We start from the raw sequence: 25,177 nt of genomic DNA on the forward strand, positions 1-25,177 counted from the left end.
ATGACCACAGACTTAGGTGGTCACATCCTCACTGACTTCTTAATGGTGAACTAGATATGCCCAGACAAGCTGTGAGGACATTCTCCAACAGGAGATGCAGCAGGTACTAGGAAGACAACAAATTCAAAGTAAGCATAAAGTGTTACAAAAATGTAAGCTCATAACGTTAAGAAGGTCTTTTTTCCGCAGCAGAAAAATAATTTTCTCTCCCCCATCCCCTAACAACTCAAAAAATTTTTAAATTCTTACGATTCAATTCACAACATAATTCTCCATTATTAATTACCTCAAAAAAGGAGGAAAAAAAAATCGGCAACTCCAGTTCCATTTAAGATGCATGTTTTTATTGAAGTTAAAAAAAAAAATTTGTAACCAGACAAAGAGTAAAGTAGACAAGAATGTTATAATCTGACTATGTAATATCTTCTCATTCTTGGTGGATCACTAAAATATAACAGGATTGTTCTCTATGCTAATTATAAGGTTGTCCAGTTAAACCATTATTTGGTATCTTCAACAGGTTAACCTCTTAACTATTTTAGAGTTTCTTCTCAGAAACATTCATATATTATACAGGAAACATTCATAGTTTATTTGGGAAACATTCATATTTTATACAGGATGTACAAATTTAAGACGAGACAATTAAAAAAAAACAACAACCACACAACTGTAGCCGCAACACTATCCCGGCTGCACTGTGGGGATTATGTTCAGTCTGCTGTCCGCTATCTACAACTGGATTTAATAGTGTGATTTACAGAGGGGCCAAAAGCAGTCATCTAAGGTAAAGGCGCTCGGGTTTAATGTGCACTTTCATAGCCCTATGAAAACACAACCATTATATACACTGTAAACACCACAGGGCATGAAATCCATCTCCAACCGCAAACTTCAATCTCACAGATCAAGCATACAAGGGCTAAGGTAAGGTGCCTGACTTTTCCTTTGTAAGCATACTTTTCATCCAAGAGTGCTGCTCTTCTTTCCAGAGGACGCTATTTGCTTATTTCAAATATGGTGCCAGTGCTTAAAACATTTCTGGAACCCCTTTCGGGGGACTGCCTGCATAGTCTGCAATGAACTCTTCTGAACGTCCTTGATGGTGGCAAGTCTTCGTCCTTTGGGGGTGGATTTTTATTTGGGAGAACAGGCATATTCACAGGCAAGTGAATCAAATTGTGGGATACCACCCTGGACCAATGGGAGGCGCCACTCTGAAACAATGAGACCAGTTTCCTTGTAGAGCTCATAAAGCAAGAGTTTAAAAAAATGCCTGAGCAATCAATGGCCGTCCTGCTGGAGGAAGTACAGATTCTCCTGGAGTGAGGGCTTTGAGAGGCAACATTCACTTGAATGGTAGATCTAGGTGGTGTTTCTCCATTTTAAAAATCTGTCCTTTTGTCACCTCTCCAGACTTCAGTACTCCTCTTCAGCTTCGGTCCCCTTTGCTTTCTTATGGATTGCCCGATTAAAGCTGTGGCAAGCAGGGACCCAGTGATTGTCGTGAAGCCCCAGCTTACAGCCAGGGAAGCCCTTCTGAGACCGGTGGCAGCACATCCAGTACCCTGGCCCGTAGGGCAATGCCTGGCAATAGGGCTTGGGATGCCACCGGCACAGGGACACGTCCCCCTTCACGTATTTCTTCTTGCACTGCTTGCAAGGGTCCTCTCTGTATCGAGGATCTCGCACCCAGCGGGAATCTGCCGGCCTGATGTTGTAGTATTCGATGATAAACTTGAAATAGCAGCAGGTACACTTGAGAGCCACTAAGCTCTTGGTGGGAAGTAACCTGAAGATTTTCACCATGAGGTGGTGGGGCAGAAATGCCATGTACTGCTGAGGCTCCAAAAGCTGCTGGATTTTAAACCTGGTCTCCAGAAAGTCATGAGAAACTTGCTTCTTCCAACTGGACGTCTCAAGCACCGGTAACGTACTTTCCACAGGAGAGGCTGGCAGGACAAACGCATCAGCGGAAACACTTTTGTCCTCAGAGGTGCTGTCGCCCTCCGCAGCATCTCGAAGCTGGCCGGCCTCAGGAGACTCCCTTGTGCCTTCACTCAACTGGGAGCAGTCTGACTGGTGCTGACCAGGTGGCAAAAAAAACAACATCCCTGGAAGTGGGTCTTCACAGGGCTTTAGACTAGAAGGCTGGCCCTGCTCTACCTTGGACACAGTGATACTAATGCACAAAGATTCCTTCCGTCTCTGCTCAGGATCCTGGCTCGGAAGCGGCCCGAGCTCTCCGCTCATACAATCAACAGCATCCGTGCGCGACTCCGTGGCCTGAGAGCAGGTGTGAGGAGGAAAAGGTGACCCGGCAAGTTCCTCTGTCATTTCCACATCATACCTACTGCCATTCTTCATAGCACTGTGCTGATCTGGCTCAAACTTTGCACTGTCTGTGAGGAAATTCACACTTGCTGGCAACGGGGGACAGCCCCGGGGAGCACCGTCCCATGCCTCATTCCCCTCAGGAGAACAACGGTCCGCTCGTGAGGGGCCACAGTCCACAGCTACAGACCCCACAGGATTCACCTGAGTGTCTGGTGCCTCCAAGGCGCCTTTGTTAGCTTTGCCTTCATCAGCCTGAGTACCATTCGCCAGCAGCACCCGGCCCACATTTCGACGGAAGCTGTTATTCCTCGAGAGGCTCCCAGGCTCGCGCTGGCTCTGCCGCTTCAGGCACTCGGACTCCAGCCGGGCTACCATGTCAAGCACACGGACTGGCTCACTCTGCGGCTCACCGACCTCAGGACTTCCTCTTGCCGTGGACTCCTCACAAGCTCCTGGAGCAGAAAAGGGCTCGGAGGCTGGGAGCACGCCTCTGGGCTGCCCGGGAAGCCTCAGCACAGCAGGCGCGCTGGTGCAGTTTTTCGTACAGGTAGCTAGCAGGGCACTGGCTCTCTGCTCAAGGAAGGCGACCATCTGGATGACTGACAGAGGCCTCCCGGCATAGATGCCATCGCCACTGTCACTCACATAATGCACAGAACAGTGCTCAATGCCACATGCAAAGGGCTCGGGCTGGTAGCCCCTGCTGTTCACTTCCCTCATCCTTTCCAACTGTATTTTGGCTTTTTTAAGATCCCCTGATTTTTTCCTTCTTTTAGTAGCTCTCCCATCAATATCCCAAGAGCTTTTTATTTTCATAGATCCTATCCTATTGCTACACTGGTGGGCTGCAAAGAATGCAATTTTCTCCTTGGTATTTCCCGGTTTCACAACAGCCCAGATATCGAGCGGCCCTTCCCCGTCTTCACCCTGGTGGATTGTTGCAGATGGTGCATTCTTCTTGGTTTTAACGTTCAAGCTGCTCTCTACAGGACTCTTCCCACTCATGCTGCACAGAACATTTGGAGAAAGAGTCCCAAAAGGCTTTCGCGATGACGCTTTACCAAGAGAGGGTGAAGGAAAGACACTCGGTTTCATGTAGCTAGCTTTGCGTTTTTCATCATTTATAGCTTCTCGGTGGCTCACAGGAGTTCTCAGAGTTTCCTTGCTGATTTCCAGAGGTCGCACTTTCTTCTGGAGTTTCCAGTATGGCTTTAGGTGCATAACAGAGGCTCTACAGGAAAGAAATACATATTTGATTAAAATAGTACCTTTGTTCTTAGAAAAGTTTTTTTTTGACATGTAATCTCGGAGAGTTCTAGCGAGTAATAAAAACATTTTGTCAGGTCATTAAATCTTTACCATACCAACTCTCATTTCAGCCAGTTTTTAATATACAGATCAAGAATAACAAGGCAAACCACTTTTTGTGGTGTACAGGCCAGAACATAAATTGGTAAATTTGAGGCTGAATAGACAGTGAATTTCAGAAACTGACATTAGTTAACATTCTTACATAAAATTGGTCCTTTAAATGTTAAAAAAATAAATAACTTACTGAAAGCTTCCAAATACAAGGTACGTTATAGAAGGAAAAGATAAAAAGAACTGGCCAGAATCCCTAGTGGACTGACACTATTTCTAAGTCATCACAGCTAGCATTTTATTGGCTGCAGTCTGTCAAAATATTGTACTGCTTTCTAAGCTTTTCTCTTACTAGTGAATATTTTAGATGTTTATAATTTTTCACCTGTGTATGTACTTTGCCCATCTACCAGTCCTGATTTTTTTTTATTTGAGAGAGCTAGAGAGCAAGAGAGTGCATGCACATGCGTGAGCAGGGAGATGGGCAGAGGGAGGGGGGAGAGAGAATTACAAGCCAACTCACACTGAGCAGGGAGCCCGACACAAGATTTGATCTCCTGACCCTAATATCATGGCCTGAGCTGATATCCAGAGCTGGATACTTCAACAGCTGAGCCACCCAGGCATGTCTAGTCTTTTTTTTTTTTTTTTAAGATTTTATTTATTTTTCAGAAAGAGAGAGAGCACAAGCAGGAGAAGCAGCAGGCAGAACAGGCAGGAGAGGAGAAGCAGGCTCCCCACTGAGCAGGGAGCCCACTGCGGGGCTCTATCCCAGGACCCTGGGATCATAACCTGAGGCGAAGGCAGATGCTTAACTGACTGAGCCACCCAGGCGTCCCTGATTGCCTCTAGTCTTGATTTTCTAAATCATCTATTTATATAAGCTCTTAACTATCAAATTTCCTCCAAATGCCTTAAATACAGAACCCATAATCCTGATTAAGTCTAAAAGCCATTTTGAACTAGTTCAAATGCCATTTTATTCCCTGACCAAGGCTGGAAGAGATGGGAGCCATCTTATAAATCAGAAAGATGATTACATGTCATTACACACATTACATGTGTGTTTTAGTCCTTGCTGTACCATTAATTAGCTAGACTTGGTGAGTTTACTTTGGATAAGTCACTTCCTCTCTGGGTCTGACTCGAAATGTTGACAGAGGGGTTAGAATACTAAAATACCTAATGATCTCATCAATTTTTACAGTAAAATAGTCATTGTTACCAGAATTGAGAAAAAGTGTTTTGTAGGGATGCCTGGCCTCCTACAAAATAAACCTATAAAATAAACATCAGCAATCAGAGGTTGGCGGCAAGAGCCCCCACAAGTCTAAGCATATGGAGTTTCCCTCCTCTCACTTGTGGGGACACCAGTCTAGGACACACAAATTCAGCAACTTGGCATATTTCTCTATCGTTCACTGTATAACATTTAGTGAGTGCCTGCAACATGTCCGTCTCTATGATAATTGCTTTCAGATATTAATTCTAGTTGTCAAGGATGAAAGTGATCACCCAGGACAAGTTTGTTCACCTTTCAACTCTTAATTTCTTGAGTCTGGGCTCAGCTAAAAGAAGAAACAGGAATCTGAATATCTTCTAGCTAAGTGAAGAAAAATCTTGCATTCAAGACAAAGCATCTTTTCATAGACATCCCCGAAATAGACTAGACTGGTTTGCTGATTACTTTTCCCAATTTCTATCCTAAATCTGTGATGTCCCCCCTTTCCTGCAGTATAGCATTTTTAATAGTTTTCTATCATCTGTATATTTTTTACAAAAAGACCCACTGAGAATCCAAGAACAAGATGAATACATATTTAAAAAGCAGATTAATTAATAAAAAGAGACATCTAGTGCTAACTCTGTGTCAATGATTTTCTGGTTTTTCATATTCCCTTCAACTCTTCTCTAAGTGAAAAAAGAAATGGAGGTTGTTGAAAAATCCAATAAATTCTCACAAAATGATCTCATTACAGAGTGTGAATAAATTTAAACTTCAGCAATGTGTGTGCCATTCTGCACTGCACAGTATGTTCTCTTCGCCTTCTTCCCCCACACATTATTTTAGGTGCTATTATTGATAGGCAGGGACATTAACAAGAAACTAATGTAATTATGGAAGGCTTTTGTTTGAAATTCATTAACCTGTGAAGTCAGCTCAACTGACACATTGCTAGCGGACAGGGTTTTAGCAGTATTAAAATAGGAGATGATCCCAGGGAACAGAAGTGAGAACTGGGAAGGAGAAAAGCCAGTGAGGTCATTGGATACAAACAGGGTGACTGCTGGGGAGTCTGTGGGACCCCTGAAGGAAGCACAACAATTAGGTGTGGGCTCTTGTCCCGTACTTAAAGGCTGCACAGAATATCAGCCTCCCTCCTTCTTTTGCTGGGCTTGAAGGTCCTGAAGCAGAAAACAGAAAAGTGTTGGCAAGACTTAGAGTGAAGTGAGAAATTGGAAACCTGAGTTTGGGTTGAAATCAGTGTAGACCAGGAGAGTTTGATGCAGGGCACCAGGGGCATCTGCCACAAAACCTGTAGGATAGCAGATTTCCATCTCTAACAGATTACACCAGATGGTGGCGCTGTGCCCACCCCCACCGCACCCCCACAAACACAGACCAGCACTGTGGAAAGCTCCAGCCAGGTTTCCATGGTTGCCAATCTCTCCATCACAATTGTACTTTAATGTTCACCATAATAAAGTCCTGTTCTCTTGTAATTAAACAAAATGAAGGGCTCTAGCACCTACCTATACATGAGTGTTCCTTAGACAATCAGAAATATCCTTGTAAAAAATTAAGATCCCTGGGCTCAATGATTCAGAACTTCTGGGATTGGATCCAGAATTTCTGCAATCTGTTTTTATTAAATTTAACTTGGAAAGGATTAAAGGTCATTGTTAGATCTGCTGTAAGACTGTCAGTGGGGTTCTGGATGTGGGCTGAGGAAGAACTGTCTAACAGAAAGCCCTGCAGGTAACATGTACTGAAGCATCTATTCTAACAGCTGGTTAAAGACAAACTACAGGGCACCTGGGGGGCTCAGTCATTAAGCGTCTGCCTTCGGCTCAGGTCGTGATCCCAGGGTCCTGGGATAGAACCTCTGCAGGAAGCCTGCTTCTCCCTCTCCCACTCCCCCTGCTTGTGTTCCTTCTCACTGTGTCTCTCTCTGTTAAATAAAAAAATAAAATCTTAAAAAAAAAAAAAAAGACAAGCCCATTTTCTTACTTGTTATGTTTTCCTTAAAACACACACACAAAAATCAATGGCCTTTTTATTGCCAAATTTCCTCTTTAACACCAACTCTTCAGTTTGACACTGCTTTTTCCCAGCCCTCTTCTCTTCTTCCCCAGCCTTAAACGTCCATGTTCTGCAGAGTTCCTTCTTTTTCTAGACCATTATTACTCAGGCTACATATGTAAGTGCTGTCTTGTAGTTCATACTGATGACTCGCCAGTGGTGTGCTATCCCAAACTTCATATCCTATTGCCTGCCTCACAGACATTGCTGGATATCAGAAACAATCTCAAAAATCAACACAACTAGTTAATGAAAGCATCAAGTACCTAGAATCAAGCCAGAAAGTTGGGTCACTTAAAGATCCCCCTCCCAACCCCGAACCATATCCAATCACTAAGTCACTAAAATGCTCCCCCCTCCTTTCTCAAGAAACAAGAAAGTTCTCAAATATACAACCTAACCCTACACCTAAAGGAGCTGGAGAAAGAACAGCAAATAAAGCCTAAACCTAGGAGAAGAGAAATAACAACGATCAGAGCAGAAATCAATAAAACAGAAACCAAAAGAACAGTAGAACAGATCAATGAAACTAGGAGCTCATTCTTTGAAAGAATTAATAAAACTGATAACTGCCTGGTCAGACTTATCAAAAAGAAAAAAGACCAAAATTAATAAAATCATGAATGAAAGAGGAGCAATCACAACCAACACCAAAGAAATACAATTACAAGAACATATATTAGGAACAACTATACGCCAGCAAATTAGACAATTTGAAAGAAATAGATGCATTCCTAGAGATGTATAAACTATCAAAACTGAACCAGGAAGAAATAGAAAGCCTGAAAAGACCCATAGCCAGTAAGGAAATTGAAACAGTAATTAAAATCTCCCAAAAGGGGCACGTGCACCCGAATGTTTATAGCAGCAATGTCTACGATAGCCAAACTATGGAAAGAACCTAGATGTCCATCAACAGATGAATGGATAAAGAAGATGTGGTATATATACACAATTGAATACTATGCAGCCATCAAAAGAAATGAAATCTTGCCATTTGCAACAACGTGGATGGAACTAGAGGATATCATGCTTAGCCAAATAAGTCAATCAGAGAAAGACAACTATCATATGATCTCTCTGATATGAGGAAGTGGAGACGCAACATGGAGGGTTAAGGGGGTAGGAGAAGAATAAATGAAACAAGATGGGACTGGGAGGGAGACAAACCATAAGTGACTCTTAATCTCACAAAACAAACTGAGGGTTGCTGCGGGGAGGAGGGTTGGGAGAAGGGGGGTGAGGTTATGGACATTGGGGAGGGTATGTGCTATGGTGAGTGCTGTGAAGTGTGTAAACCTGGCGATTCACAGACCTGTACCCCTGGGGATAAAAATATATGTTTATAAAAAAAAAATAAAAAAATAAAAAGATCACTGATCCACAAAAAAAAAAAAAAAAAAATCTCCCAACAAACAAGAGCCCAGGGCCAGACGGCTTCCCAGGGGAATTCTACCAAATATTTAAAGAATAATTAATACATATTCTCCTGAAACTGTTCCAAGAAATAGAAATGGAAGGAAAACTTCCAAACTCATTTTATGAGGCCAGCATTACCTTGATCCCCAAAACAGAGACCCGATCAAAAAGGAGAATTATAGACCAATAACCCTGATGGATATGGATGCAAAAATTCTCACCAAAATACTAGCCAACAGGATCCAACAGTACATTAAAAGGATGATTCACCATGACCAAATGGGATTTATTCCTGGGCTAAAAGGTTGGTTCAATATCTGCAAGTCAATCAGTATGATACAATACATTAATACAAGAAAGAACAAGAACCATACGATCCTTTCAATAGATGCAGAAACAACATTTGACAGTATACAGCATCCTTTCTTGATCAAAACTCTTCAAAGAGAGGGAAAGATGGAACATACCTCAATATCATAAAAGCCATATGGGAAAAGCCTATAGCAAATATCAGTCTCAATGGGGAAAAACGGAGAGCTTTTCCTCTAAAGTCAGGAATACGGCAGGGCTGTCCACTATGACCACTGCTATTCAACAGAATACTAGAAGTCCTAGTCTCAGCAATCAGACAACAAAAAGAAATAAAAGGCATCTGAATCGGCAAAGAGGTAAACTCTCACTCTTTGCAGATGATATTATACTTTATGTGGAAAATCCAAAAGGTTCCACTCCAAACTGCTGGAACTCATACAGGAATTCAGTAAAGTGTCAGGATATAAAATCAATGCACAGAAATCAGTTACATTTCTATACAGCAACAACAAGACAGACAAAAAGAGAAATCAAGGAGTCAATCCCATTTACAATTGCACCCCCAAACTGTAAGATACCTAGGAATAAATCTAACCAAAGAGGCAAAGAATCTGTACTCAGAAAACTACAGAACACCCATGAAAGAAATAGAGGAAGACACAAAAATGGAAAAATGTTCCACAATAATGGATTGTAAGAACAAATACTGTGAAAATGCCTATGCCACCTACAGTGATCTACACATTTAATGCAATCTCTATCCAAATACCATCAGCTTCCTAGAAACATCACCAAAAGTAAGGGAAGCAAGGGCAAAAATGAACTGCTGGGACTTCATCAAGATAAAAAGCTTTTGCACAGCAAAGGAAACAGTCAACAAAACCAAAAGATAACCAACAGAATGGGAGAAGATATTTGCAAATGACAAATAAGATAAAGGGCTCGTATCCAAAATCTATGAAGAACTTACACCCAAAGAACAAATAATATGATAAAGAAATAGGTAGAAGACATGAAAAGACATTTCTGCAAAGAAGACATTCAAATGGCCAACAGACACATGAAAAAGTGTTCAATATCACTCGGCATCAGGGAAATACAAATCAAAACCCCAGTGAGATACCACCTCATACCAGTTACAATGGACTAACATTAACAAGTTAGGAAATGACAGATGTTGGCGAGGATGCAAAGAAAGTGGAACCCTCCTACACTGGTGGGAATGCAAGCTGGTAGAGCCAATCTGGAAAACAGTATGGCAGTACCTCAAAAAGTTGAGAATAGAGCTACCTATGACCCAGCAATTGCACTGCTGGGTATTTACCCCAAAGATACAAACGTAGTGATCCGAAGGGGCACCTGCACCCCAATGTTTACAGCAGCAATGTCCACAATAGCCAAACTATGGAAAGAGTCTAGATGTCCATCAACAGACGAATGGATAAAGAAGATGTGGTACATATATACAGTGGAATATTATGCAGCCATCAAAAAATGAAATCCCGCTATTTCCGACGACATCAGTGGAACTAGAGGATATTACGCTAAGCGAAATAGGTCAACTGAAGAGAAGGAAACTATCATGTGATCTCACTGAAATGAAGAATTTGAGAAACAAGACAGAGATTCATGGGGGAAGGGAGGGAAAAATGAAACAAGACAAAACCAGAGAGGGATACAAACCATAAGAGACTCAATCTCAGGAAACAAACTGAGGGTTGCTGGAGTGGAGGGGGATAGGAAGGATGGGGTGGTTGGGTTATGGACCCTGGGGAGGGTATGTGCTATGGTGAGTGCTGTGAATTGCGTAAGACTGATGAATCACAGACCCGTACCCCTGAAACAAATAATACATTATGTGTTAAATTTAAAAAGTTACAGCCTCCAAAAATAAATAAATAGATAAATAAATAAATAAAATGCTACCTCTTCATTTATGGCACAAGTGCCCTAGTTTAAGCAGCCATCCTATCTCTGCTACATGATCGCTACCTATAAGAAAGCCTAATCTCTTTACTGATGCAATGTGAAGTGGAACCTACCCAGCCCACCTATCAGCTTCCCTCCCACCTTGCCCTACCGTACTTCACACTTTGGGAGCTTGTGCACAGAACCGCTACTATAGGACCCAATAGTAGATGAAGGCCAACCATAGCACTTAAGATGCAAATTTTAAAGCAACCAGAACAATAAAACTAACGTAACAGCTTCAACATTGTTTGCATACTAACCACCATTTGCTACTATCTACTGATTATAAGGAATTTACTGAACACTCTGGGCTGGATATTACTTGTGCAATTTGTAAGTAAGACATAGTCGCTGCCTTTAAGAAGACAGAAAAGTCAATAAGCAATTACAATAGAATGTGATGTGTGTTTATGAAAAAAGAGTACGGGTGCTGGGAGAGCCCATTCATGGGGGTGGGGAGGACAACACACAGATGGAAGGGGTGTAGGAAGGGACGAGATGGAACCGCCAATACTAAGCTGAGTCTTGAGGGTACAGAAATAGGTCAGAGAATCCCTGATTTTCTAAGCTGAGCCCTAAAAGAGGATACACAAAGTCCTAAGAGGTTCAAAAGTAGATGAGGCTTTTAGGAAACTGAGGTAAGTGAGAAACAGTCAGTCTAGCTAAGGTGCTGTGAGCAGAGAGACAACAAGTAAATGGATTAATAAGCAACAACAGACAGGAACTTTAGCTGCTGGTTGTAAGTGGAGGTTGAGGGAGAGGTATCAAGGATGGGTCCTCAGCTTATGGTTTCAGCAACAGGATGAAGAGTGGCACCTTTTACTGAGATAGTGAAAAAGGTGGCTAAGCATTTTGGAGCAGGGGAAGAGAGGGAAGTTCGGTTGTTTTTGTTTTGGTTTGTTTAAAGATTTTATTTATTTATTTGACAAGCAGGCAGAGAGGCTGGCAGAGAGAGAGGGGGAAGCAGGCTCCCCACCGAGCAGAGAGCCCAACATGGGGCTCAATCCCAGGACCCTCAGATCATGACTGAGCCAAAGGCAGACGCTTAACGCACTGAGCCACCCAGGCACCCCTGGTAAGTTTGGTTTTAAAAAGTGTTGTCCGCAAGACAGGTATCTAGTAGACAGACTGACATAGGTCTGGCCAAGAAAAACTGAAGGAGATTTCTGGTGTCCCCCTGTACGAACTACAGTGGGTGACTAGGGCAGAGCCAGAAGTTCACGGTGTAGTTGTGACTCTAAGGTGATAAACTGAACCTTAGCAACTCCTTCACAAAGCATGGCTGTGAAGGAGAAAGTCTTTGTATGCACCTGTCACCTTAATCCTTTCCAGGAATAAGGTGAGATATAACAACGAATCAATTAAAACTTGAACAACTTTCCTCCACTGAAGGCCAAAACTGTTTTCAAATAATTCCAGTATTTCTTTAAACTCTAACTTCTTTTTTTTTTTTAATAGATTGATTGATTTGACAGAGAGAGTGAGCACAAGTAGGCAGAGCAGCAGAGGGAGAGAGAGAAGCAGGCTCCCCACTGAGCAGAGAGCCCGATGTGGGGCTCAATCCCAGGACCCTGGGATCATGACCTGAGCCGAAGGCAGTCGCTTAACCAACTGAGCCACCCAGGCGCCCCCTTTTTAGACTCTAACTTCTGTTTTCAGCTTTAAAAAGCTAGAAAAACTCTCGCCTTTAAACAAAGTATACAATCCCAAAATGGAACCACGGAAGAGAATTTAACTTTGAAGAAAAAAGGGCTTGGATAAATCCCAAAGTTGAAAGAATCATACTAACTTTAGTCTGGGGGCGAGGGACTTGACCAATGACAATGGCAACATGGGATCAGAACAGGAGAAAGGACGAGATTTCTCCCACTGCTAATAATAGGCTTAGTGCTAACAGGAAGCCTAAAAATCAAAAGCAGATGCCTGTTTTCTAACTTGTCACTCTTAGTATATAGCTTTGCCTATCAAAACAGGTTAGAAGATATTTCCTGTTTCTTTCCGCTTCATTAAAGGTACAGGAATGCACTCCAAAAAGGAGTCAACTTTTATTAGAATAGTAATGGGGGTGGGTGCCTGGGTGGCTCAGCCCATTAAACGTTTGGCTCAGGTCATGATCTCAGGGTTGTGAGATTAAGCCCCATGTCCTGTTCCACGCTTAGCACGGAGTAGATTCTCACCCTTTCCCGCTCCCTCCCTCTCTCCCCCTCTCTCCACACACCCATGTTCTGTCTCTCCCTCTCAAATAAAACCTTTAAAAAAAAAAAAAAAGAATAGTAAGAGCCACTCTTCCTTTACAAAAGGCCAGAGGAGGGGTGCCTGGCTGACTCAGTCGGTAGGGCATGCAACTCTTGATCTCAGGATCCTGAGTTCAAGCCCCACATTGGGCATGGAACCTACTTAAAAAGGCCAGAGGAATTAAAATAGACCAGTCCTTGAAAGACCATTCCCATGATACCTTTAGAGGGGATAAAAGTATACAGTAAGTAAATTCATTGTTTCTTTAGAAATGTAAAAGCTGGGGCACCTGGGTGGCTCAGTGGGTTAAAGCCTCTGCCTTCGGCTCAGGTCATGATCCTAGGGTCCTGGGATAGAGCCCCTCATCAGGCTCTCTGCTCAGCAGGGAACCTGCTTCCTCTTCTCTCTGTCTCTGCCTGCCTCTCTGCCTACTTGTGATCTTTGTCTGTTGTATAAATAAATAAAATCTTTAAAAAATAAAAATTAAAAAATAAATAAATAAATAAAAATGTAAAAGCTTCCAGAGAGTGGTGCTTGGGTGGCTCAGATAGTTAAGCATGTGCCTTTGGCTCAGGTCATGATCTCCAGGTCCTAGGCTTGAGCCCAGGACTGAGCCCTGCATGGGTATCCCTGCTCAGCAGAGAGTCTGTTTCTCCCTCTCCCTCTCCCTCCCACCCTGCTTCTGCTAAGTCTCTCAAAAAGTCTTAAAAAAAAAAAAAAAAAAAAAAAAAAAAAAAGGCGTCAGAGAACATCTTAAAACCAACTTCTTTTTATGATTAGCAAATCCAGCAGAACACTGCATGTATACATAATGAAATCTTTGTTTTTGCAAATGAAGCAATAAAACTATTATAATGACTTTTGAAGCCCCACAACTAGATAGTGGTGCAATTAGGATGAGAATTAGGTAAGAGTCTCCTGGATCTATTTTCCTTGCTACAAAATCAAACAAAAAATATAAAAAAGCTAGGTCCAATTATGACACAAATAAAATTAAATAAATCTCACAGCATCTATTCAAAGAGCTTTTTATCTTTCAAATTGGGTCAGTTTTTCTTCAGTGCCACATAAAACCTCAACACAGAACTGTGATGAATTAAAGCAGACATACCACATCACATAAGAAGCCATATAATCTAAAATATGTAGAAATGACTTCTATGGCTGTTAAAGTAGAAAAAGTTCCAAGACCAGGAGGGCGTGAATACAGGTGGAGGCATAAGAAAGGAATTCCCTTCATAGGCCTCTAAACACTGACAGAATGCATCCAACTCCCACTGAGTGCCTTAACAAAAACAAAACAAAACAAAACAAAACAAAACAAAACAAAAACCCTGAACAAACTAAGCCAGAAAAGACAGTAATTCTCAAACTGACTTCCAAAATATTGGGGGTGGGGGACTAACATTCTGGGAGGAGGGAGTTCACTCCTTTTTTTCAAGGAACATCTCTAAAGCCATCTCATGGGATCTTTGAACTTCGCCTGGGGAGGGCTGGATGGTTAACAGTGCACAATTTAATTGAAAAATCCTTTACTGTCTGTTAAAAGATATCGAGCAATAAAGAGATTAACTTTTGGAAGCACGTGCATAGTTTTCCAGAACTCACTGCTCACAGCTTTCATCATTCTTAGAATTCACAATTTTTTCCCCCCAGTTTGAAAGCCAGATGAATTTCTGATGGAGTTTCCTTACAATAGGGTGGCTGGGCAGGGGTAGCCAGACCCTCCCCCTGCTGCCTGGAGATCCGGGGGTAGGAGCAGAAACAAAGTTTAAGGCTGAGGTTGCCCCTGTGTCCTGGATGCAACAACCCAGAAAATCATGCTAATCAAGAAAACATAACTCCCTCTGAACTCTGATACTGCATCCCCCACCAAAAAAATCAAATGAACAAAAATAAGATGCTCAAGCCATAGCTCTAAGGATGATAGACCCTTGTCCATGCCACAATGTTGTTGCTACCAGAAGTCCTCGATCAACCCTGGACTCTGTCATCACCTGGGGTCACAAGGAATAGGACCTCTCGCCGGATACACCATCCCTGCTTGCTGTGGGTTCCAGTGATGTCCCTGGGGAGTGGCAAGGAGCTGAAGTACTCAGTGAGGAAGAACAGGAAATACAGCACATACATGCTTCACGGTTATCTAATATAGATTCTGTATCATGATTAAAGACCAAACAAAGCTAACTTCCCAAGGGGGTGCCTGGGTGGGTGGCTCAGTCAGTTAAGCATCTGCCTGCTCAGGTCATATCAGGATGGAGCCCTCGGGGCTCCCTGCTCAGTGGGAGTCCGCTTCTCCCTCTCCCTCTGACCCTTCTCTCTGCTTGTGTTCTCCCTATCTCAAATAAATGAAATATTAAAAAAAAAAAAAAAAAAACTAACTTCCCCAAAATAAAAGTGTATGATAAGCCTGATGGGACAATAAAGTATCTAAAACATACCAAAAAGGAGTATTACAAGTTGGGAAGGGTAGCCACTACTTTGCTCTTCTATTGTGATCACAATAGAAGCAATAAATACCTAACAGTTTTACAGTACTGCAAAATACTGAGTGATCAGTTTACATGGATCCTCCTTTCCCCTTTTCCTGGAGTAGAGAAGAAGGGGGAGAGGAGGCTAGAGGAAATAACGCTTGCTCAGGCTATTCTGATTTATTAAGTAACAGTTGGGGATAGAGACAAACTGAAATATTACGTTTTGTTAAGCTTACCATGTTTATATTAATTCAGTTAACAGTTTACAAAGTTATTTCCTATTGTTCCTGTGACATAATGCCAAACACCTAACTCTGGCGTATCATAATTTATTGTTACCTGAGCTGATGAGAAATTTACAATTTGGTAGCTCCCACTAGAATGAACATCAAAATCCAATGAAACCCAATAAAGTTTAGTTCCCCCCAATCACTGATTATATACTGAAAAGTACATTGAGCATTACCATAAAAATTTCATCTCCATAGATTTTCAGATACTTAGCTTTCCTGTTAAAACCTTATTTTCCTATTCTAATATTTCTTAAAGAAAACATTGGAAAAGAAAATCTCTACCCTCTCACATAGCAAAATTTTACTCCTTGAGTGACCTGATGCTTTTTACTCTAAAAGCAGTCATTCTTCCATATATACATTTTATATAAATTTAACATATTTTAAGGCAATACTTTCTTTGAAAGTAATGCAGTCCTTTCAAAGAACTGATCAGAGCTTTAACATATATCCTATTTGACCAAATATAACTTGGACATAAAGACGTCAACTCTCCTAGGAAATAAATTTTAAAGATTTTAAGGCCAACCACAAACACAGTTCAACAATCCATCAGATGCCAAATAACATTTGATATGAAAAATCAGAGAACAGCACAAAATCTAGAGTGTATATGCAACAGCACACCACAAGTCTGCCAACATACATATACCCTGTGTTGGGCCTTGATCTTGAGCAAAGTACAACAGCCTATTGGGCACAGGCTGGCCCCTGATGTGTAAATGAATTTAAAAATGGCTTATCCTTCAGGAAAGAAAAAAGAGGCAAAAAAGTAAAAAATCAAGGTAACAAGTATTAATGCACCAACCAAAACTGTTTGCAGTATCAATGCAGACAAAAGATCTGGCAAGCATGTATTTCATGGAGCACTGGGTGTGGTGCATAAACAATGAATCTTGGGACACCAAAAAAGTAAAATTAAGTTAAATTAAAATAAATAAAATAAAATAAAGACTTCTGTCAGCAATCCTGGCTGAGGTGGAAGGGGTGGGAGAATTACTTCAGAAACAGGGCCCATGGTATTTACAGAAGAAATAAAGCCTAAGCCACAGACCTGTGCCCAACTGTTCAGGAATTACTCTTCTTTCTATCACATTCCCCTAGGATCTGTTGAACCCAGACTGAAGTGGCAGTCTATGCACTGGCTGTTCAAAGTACACTTTACAAAGAAATGAGGCTTATGGTCAAAAGAAAACTGGAAAAGTTGCTATTCTACCGCCTGTTTTTTGAGTTTACCAAAGCCAACTTAAATCCTGGTGTTAAAAATGAGTATTCCCAAAAAGTAAATGTGACAAATCTATACTACACCACACACACACACACACACACACACACACACACACACTACACAAACACACATGCACAAATCATTAGGCAACAGGAGCCCAAACTGTCTTATTATTGGACAAAAAAAATCACATACCAGAGTTTATGCACTTGTCTTAAATCTCATATAAAACTATCCCTTGAGTATACAGAGGGTCTGTCTTCGCCTTTATATCCCCATGTCCATTCAGTTCTGCAGAATTTGACTAAGCCCGGAATTGCTAAAGCCAAAGAGGAAAGATAGTGGTTTACAGACAAGGTATATAGAACTCTCAATTACAGGGTAAACTTTGGGCCTTCAGGACCAGCTTTACATAAATCCGGAATCCGACAAGTCAAGAGGGTTAAAAGAGCTCTTATATGTCCTATCCTCTGAAATTCCTGAAGTATGTGTTTACTTAACATGGCTGTAATCATATTATACATAAAATGTTATACTTTTCATCACGAATATTTTCCATGTTACTACATGGTCTGGAAACCAATCAATTGTAAATGTCTAAGTGCCCGAATTTAATAAACTATTCCACCCAACCCTGGAGGTTATAATGTAAACTTCATGGATGCACTCTCTTAGGCACAGAAGATTCCCAGAAGTGGAATTCCTGAGTCAGAGTGTGACTATTTTTATGACTGGGTATACCTTGCCCAACCACTTTCCAGTAGAGCTAATTTACCCTGCCACTACCAGGGAAAATCATGCCAGTTTTTTGGGCAAAAGTTCTGTTGTTTAAAGTGAAAGAAAGAAATGTAGACCTAGAGATAAAAGATACAAATAAGTGAGATGAGAAAAATCTGTTTTCACTTCTAGAATAATAATAGCTCTAACAGCTCTAAAATGCTTACTGTGCCAAACACTGTTCAAAGCTCACAATCCCCCTAAAAACCTAACAAATGCATACTCTTATTATCTCTCATTGTAGATGAAAAAACTAAAGCAGAGGGAGGTTAAGAAGCTTGCAGCAAACACATCAAGAAGTCTGGATGTTCACAGTTAGGAGTCAAAGTATGCTCTTACCTACCACATTATGAAATGAGGACGGGAAGCCAATGAGGACCAGAGGGATGGGGCACTCCCTACCACTAAGCTTATTCTCGAGGTCAGACATGAAGACTGAAGTCTAACTGTGAGAGGAAGAAGAATTTGGGTTATGGGTTCAGTTCTGGGTGCCCAAATTTGATAACCTACCTAAAATAAAACTATTCGTTTATTAAAATACTTAACTTCCCTTTAAGTGTTAGACTAGACCTTGGGGCTTCAGCATGAAGACAACTGACAGAATTCCTAGCCTCCTGGCAAACTTGAGAAACATACACGGATCCCTTTGCTTTTGATTAATTTGCAAATTTAAAAATGTACAGAATAAAGGCAGACATCACTAGGAGCACTCGAATTCTATTTCTGGCAAAGAGAAACTTCAAAAAGTGAATGCAAATACGACAGTCTGGAACAGAGGCTGGAGTACAGATGATATTACCAGAGAATAAGGCTGAACTGGAATGACTGTACAGAAAACACACAGGAGAATAAACACAGCACTACCTCGTATTGATTTATAATAGACTTAATTATAAAAATTAGTTCCAACGAATGAGAAGTGGTAGAGAATAGAAGATATGACATTAAAATATAACCACAGGCAAATGGGAAATTACAAAATGGTCAATAAGGCCAAAAGAATAAGAATATTAATATCTATTATATTTAGATTTCATAGGTCCTACCATCTCTTTCCAGTACTAGATTATGTGAAGCTATACACAACATTTCATCATTACCCCATAAATGCACTGGGGCAAAAAGAAATAGTAACCTTGCTGTATTTCTTATTGACACTCAACTACCACCTCATCATGAGTGTGTCAGTTTGCTTGAGCTGTGATACAAAAGCCACGAACTGCATGGCTTAAACAACAGAAAAGTTACTTTTCACAGTTCTGGAGGCTGAAAGTCCAAGATCAAGGTGACAGTGGGTTTTGTTTTGTTTTGTTTTGTTTCCTAAGGCCTTTCTTCTTTGCTTGCAGATGGCTACCTTTTCACTGTATCCTCATAGGATCTTTCCTCTGGGTACACATGCCTCTGGTGTCTTTCTCTTATGTTCAAAATTCCTCTTTTCTCTAAAGACACCAGTTAAATTAGACTAAGGCCCAACCGGTCTACTTCTTTTAACTTAATCACTTAAAAAAAAAAAATAGGGTCCACACACACAGCGAGGGACACATAAATGACTGGGCCAGGCGTCCGCTTGACCTCTTTAAAAGACCTCTCTCCTGGGGCACCTGGGTGGCTCAGTTGGTTAAGCTTCTGCCTTCATTTGTCTCAGATCATGATCCCAGAGTCCTGGGATCAAGCCCAGCATCGTATATATATCTGGGCTCCCTGCTTGGTGGGGAGCCTGCTTCTCCTTCTGCCCCTCCACCTGCTCCTGCTTTCTTTCTCTCAAATAAATAAGATCTTATAAGCACACACACACACACACACACACACACAGGCCCTCTCTGCAAATTCAATCACATTCCCAGGTTCTGGGAATTAACACTTCAACATGTGAAGAGGGGAGCAGCTTGCAATTCAGCCCCTAACAATGGGGTAAATGTAAGAAACTAGGGGGTTAAGGCTTGATGTTTTAAGATCATATAAAAGAAAAATAACAGGGGCGCCTGGGTGGCTCAGTGGCTTAAGCCTCTGCCTTAGGCTCAGGTCATGATCCCAGGGAGCCTGCTTCCCCCTCCCCCTCTGCCTACTTGTGATCTCTTCCTGTCAAATAAATAAATAAAATCTTTAAAAAAAGGAAAAGAAAAATAACAAGTACACTATTCTGATCCTATCTTCATACAATCCAAGTTTTTTAAGAGAACACCTCAAATCATTCAAGAATAGTTACTGCTCCAATAATTAACTCCTGGACAATCGTCTTCCTGCAAAATATGTCTGGAAGGGAAAAAAATGTTACCACTCTTATTAATTAAAATCTCATCTATACAAAATACAGTGGTTTTTAATCTTTTTTGCAGGCACTATAAGCCCTTTTTTTTTTTTTTTTTTTTTTTTTATGAGAGAGAGAGAGAGAGAGAGAGCGAGCGAGCACAGGCAGACAGAATGGCAGGCAGAGGCAGAGGGAGAAGCAGGCTCCCTGCAGAGCAAGGAGCCCGATGTGGGACTCGATCCCAGGACGCTGGGATCATGACCTGAGCCGAAGGCAGCTGCTTAACCAACTGAGCCACCCAGGCGTCCCACTATAAGCCCTTTAAAATTCTGATGAAAGCAAAGGAGTCTTCCTGGAAAAGGCAGCATATATCCACAAAGTCTGGCACGACTGCTGCTTGAGGAGATTCACAAGCCACCTCCCTAAAGCTCAGTAGGGTCCATGGACTCAGGTTAAAGAGCACTAACCTAAAGGACCATTTATTTATTTAAATTAAAAACTAACTCTGGGGGGCGCCTGGGTGGCTCAGTCGTTAAGCTTGGGTCATGATCCCAGGGTTATGGGATCGAGCCCCACAGCAGGCTCCTTGCTCAGCGGGAAGCCTCTGCCTCTTCCCCTTCCCCTGCTTGTGTTCTCTCTCTCTCAGTCTGTCAAATAAACAAATAAAATATTTAAAAAATAAATAAATAAAAACTAAGTCTGGGACACCTGGGTGGCTCAGCCAGTTAAGCATCTGCCTTTGGCTCAGGTCATGATCTCCGGGCCTGGGACTGAGCCCCATGTTGGGCTCCCAGCTCAGCCGGGAGTCTGCTACTCCCTCTCCCTCTGCCTCTCCCCCTGTTTGTGTTCTGTCTGTCTCTCTTTCTCAAATGAATAAATAAAATCTTTAAAAAATAAAAATTAAAACAAATAAAATGCACTTTGTAACATTTCAAAGCTGTGTGTGTATACACACATATTGATATAAAAATCCAACAGTAAGAAGAGTCCAATGATTTGCCCAAAGTCACCAAATCAGCTGTGCAGAGCTTCCCAATTATGAGTACAGTGTATTTATGGTGGTATTTCCTAAACCCTCAAATCCCAGTTGTTCTCCATTCTTTAAAAGGAAAATTAAGTCACAGACCAAAGTCATTTTGAGTTCATTTTAATAGAAATCAGTTTTGGGTTGTTTTGTTGTTTTTTTTTTTTTGCCCAGGAAATGATCAGACTCAAAGATTAACTGAACAAACATAGATCCAAGCTGAATAAAAAGCCAAAAGATAAGCATTGCATACCATCAACTCCTTAAGGGAAGGATGTCTGTATGGTATTTTATACACGCCCCCCACAATGGGATCAAGCACAGAACACTTGACACATAAGAGGAGCTCCATGAATTGTTCTGTAATTGTTTTTGAACAACTGGAATTGTTCTGTATCAGCATCGGGGCAGCCCACATCTACATCAATCTGGTCTCCAAATAAAGGGGGAAATAATGACTTAGGAAACTCCTTTAACTCAAAAAACCTACCCCTCACTGTCACACAATCTAATGGATCCACCAGACTTGCTGGGTGGGACACCCAGTTGGACAAAGCAATCCCTGCCCCGCTCCAGAGACAATTTCATAAACTCGGTCCTCCAAATCCTACCTCCTGCAAGAAAAAAACTGTACACCCCATGACTTAATTTCTCTACAAAGCCTCAGGATCTTCTGTCATCAAAGGCTGATAACTTAGCAGTGGTTCTCCATCTTTTTTGATTCTGGACACTTCAGTATCTGAGAAAAAGTCAAAGTTCTCTGCCCAAGAAAAAAGGCCAGAGCAAACAAAAAATTCCGCACAGAATTTTGGGAAATCTCAGGGCTTCTAATTAACAGTTCCTGCCTTAGTTCTTCCTTGTATTTTCCCCTTCATCTTCACAGTGGCCATTTGGCCTTTTTTCCCTACCTGTTACCACCATCTTTTTCATTCTTTACCCACTGGAACTACTGAAACTGCTCACTCAGCTGGGGCCCTCCCTGCCCAGGTCTCATCCACTGCCCCACCCTCACTCATCAATATTACGGAATGGCTGCTATATGCCTTCCCTGGGACACTTAACCATTGTCTATCTTGTCTTCCTCTCCCCTACTATACTGTAAAGTGAAAGGTATGAGTAATCATATTCCTTTCTGTAGCTCCCACAGAGCATGCAGCGCAGTGCCTTGTACTTGGAAAGCATTCATTAGAGTGAATCAATGTCAAACCTAAAGATTTAAAAGAAACCAGCCAATCAGCAACAATCTTTTAAATGGAACATATGAGTAGTCAATACTTGGGCAGCCCAGGAAGTTGATGCAATTAAGCAACTCCACCCACTGTTTCCTAATCTAGTGCACTGCTAGCTCAGAAACGGGAGGTGGATGAGGTGGAAAGATAGAGGCTACTCTCCAGGTCATGGTCACTTTTAATCTTGGTTACCTTTCTGCAAAGCAAAAAGTAGTTTGGCTTAAGCAGCAGCTTTTTTCCAGCACCCTAGTTACCTAAAACATTCTGATGCAATGTCAGATTTTAAAGAAAATCCTACTTACCAGGCATGTGCAAATACTTCCACAAAAGGTTTCTAACTTAGTACTGTCAGTTTCACCAGGGTACAAACAACTTTCATGTTGCTAATAACCTCTAAGACAGAACAACTGAGATATGCACGCATTCAGGTATAAGTTAGGCAACCTCCCTCTCATTTTCAAAGCCCCACACCACATCCTTTAAATACCAAAATACACATACACTAAGTCCCAACAAGAAACACTGAAAAGTCTCCCCATGATTCTTTACTATATTAAACACAGCTGTCTAGGGTCATGTTTACATATATATTTTTTAAAATGCCAAACCAACATTAGTGCTAAAATATTTCTGATAAATAGACTCTTACACACCCAAACTTGAAAGAACAAGGACACCAAGAAGTTTAAAAATACGTTCATCTTTAAAGGGCACTAAAAACATAAACTATGTCCTATTATCATGTTTGGATTATTTTGGTGTAACAGTTATACATACATTAATTGTAAAGCCACAATTTGTTATTAATTACTTCAACAGAAAATCCTAAGTTCTCTGGTTCTAAATTAATTATCAAGTATGCAGAGTTCATACCCAAAATCTTTAGGTACTTCAATTATTAACAAACCAAACCACAGAGAAGAACCTGGTACCCAAGATCAGATTTCATTGCTGGGCTAATAGGTGGCAAAACTATACATACCAAAGAGCATAGCCATATGCTTAACATAGTTAAGAATTAGAAATGATACAAAACTCCTTCACCCCCAAATTTCTAGCAGTAAGCCTATTCCTCTCTCTCCTACTGCTAATCTTATAGAAACAGACTGTTATTATAAATAACTAATTGTAATTCACAGACTGTTGAATTTGTGACTCATGGGTCCAGCTCTTATCAGCCCCAAAGCAGGATCCTATTCCCTAGGCAAGATGGTCTTACAAGCGAACAAACAGTAGCCCACTGGAAAAAGAAAACAAATAATTCCCTAAACATACCAGCACCTTAGCTGTAAGGAATGTTTTGTACCTAACAAAGCACTTTTACAAACATTTCATCTGGCCCTCTTTCTGTTCCTCACATCATTTGCATCTTGGGTCCTTTGTACCAGCTGCTCCTTCTTTCCTTTCTCCCCAGTCTCTTTATGCCTTCCCCACTGTGGTCCATATATCACCACAAACCTATAACCTTCAGTGTTTTTGTATTGCAGTCTGTAACCACTGTCAGAAGAGAAGATAAAAGCCAGAAACTGAAACTTGCTCAAAATCAAGCAGTGATATAGCCATAACTTCAAAGGTCAGCATTTTCTGATATGCTACAAATGCAAAATACTACATGTTAAGTTATAAAAGATTCAAATAAAGAGGTACACCAAATTCTCCCTATGAAAATACTCTGTAACATGTCTTACTTTAGGAACTGAGTCCCATCTAATTTTAAACATTTCCCTCCAACTTTTAGAAAGCGAAGGAAAAGACAATCTGAGAAAGAGCTTTGTATCCAAAAAGCCTTCTACAGTCATTAGTACCGAACTAAATTATTACCCAGAGGCAAACCAGAAGCTAACCTATATTAACTGGAATCTAATGGAGAGGTGACAGTGCTAACCCCAGGTTCATGCATAAGTCAGACCCTTTATATCAGCTCATTCAGTGTTTCATATACCAATGCCCTCTAGGAGAATAACATTTACTATAATTCTTCTGCTCTGAGTAAAATGTATTAGTGAGAAAAATACTAAATACCCAAGGATAGTCAAACAGGAAATTCTTCTTCAGTTCCTGAATTCAATTGGAAAATAATTATTTAACACCTACAGATATACTCCAATGTGCTTGAAACCCTGATTTAATGAGGGCAAAATGAAAGAAGGTATGTGAACAAAGGTTTTAGTAGCAACCCAAAGGAGAAACGTAGAGATGAGTTATCACAGTATTTTAAAATATGTGGGGCACGAGGGTGGCTCAGTTGTTGGGCTTCTGCCTTCGGCTCGAGTCATGATCCCAGCATCCTGGGATGGGGCCACGCCAGGCCCTTTACTTGGCGGGAGGCCTGCTTCTCCCTCTCCCTCTTCCTACCTCTCTGCCTACTTGTGATCTCTGTCATATAAATAAATAAATAAATAAATAAATAAAATATGACAAACACAAAAGAATTTGCAGAATGAATGTCAGCATTTATACTGTAATCAATTTAATTTTTCAAACTTTCTGACTTTAGTTTTTTCAGACTTCAAAATAGTGTCAAAATAATACTCAAGTATTATATATGCTATGTATTTGTTTTCTCTTTGTAGTTGTATAAGATTTAGAAGCATACAGGGTTTACTAGTAACTACATAATAATGCAATGTAAAAATTTTAAAATTCTATCTATATTAAAGGGTTTCAATAAATTTCATTTGGACGGGATTCACATGTTATTCAAATTTTCAAAATACTGCTCCAGATCTGAAATTATTCAGTGCAAGAGAAGATGAGAGTAGCATAAGAAAAACTATTAATATATTTATGAGTGTATGCAACAGAGATTTGATTAAAACTACACAGAAGGTAGAGATCTCTAAACCCACCCTCATTCAAATCCGCAACACTAACATTGCACTCAAACCAACTATTGGGGCACCTGGCTGGCTCAGTCAGGAGGGCATGCAATTCTCTCTCTCTCTCTCTCTCTAAGATTTATTT

At 41.0% G+C, this 25,177-nt stretch overlaps 1 protein-coding gene across 4 annotated transcripts in view; it reads right to left on the minus strand.

The window, feature by feature from the left end:
* Positions 1-322: 322 nt before the first annotated feature.
* The window catches only part of FBXO34 (F-box protein 34), a 134,807-nt gene continuing 109,952 nt past the window's right edge, over positions 323-25,177 (minus strand). For 3 of the 4 annotated variants that reach the window (XM_032875332.1, XM_032875330.1, XM_032875333.1), the window contains exon 2: positions 323-3,568. In XM_032875332.1, the coding sequence (XP_032731223.1) occupies positions 1,420-3,558 (2,139 nt within the window). In that variant the 5' untranslated portion in view covers positions 3,559-3,568 and the 3' untranslated portion in view covers positions 323-1,419. Of the gene's footprint in view, positions 3,569-16,337; positions 16,342-19,686; positions 19,708-25,177 lie in introns of those variants that run through there. The other variant, XM_032875331.1, reaches the window with a different exon arrangement.

This window comes from Lontra canadensis, unplaced genomic scaffold (genome assembly GCF_010015895.1).
Source record: "Lontra canadensis isolate GAN:19392208 unplaced genomic scaffold, GSC_riverotter_1.0 scaffold55, whole genome shotgun sequence".
NCBI lineage: Eukaryota > Metazoa > Chordata > Mammalia > Carnivora > Mustelidae > Lontra > Lontra canadensis.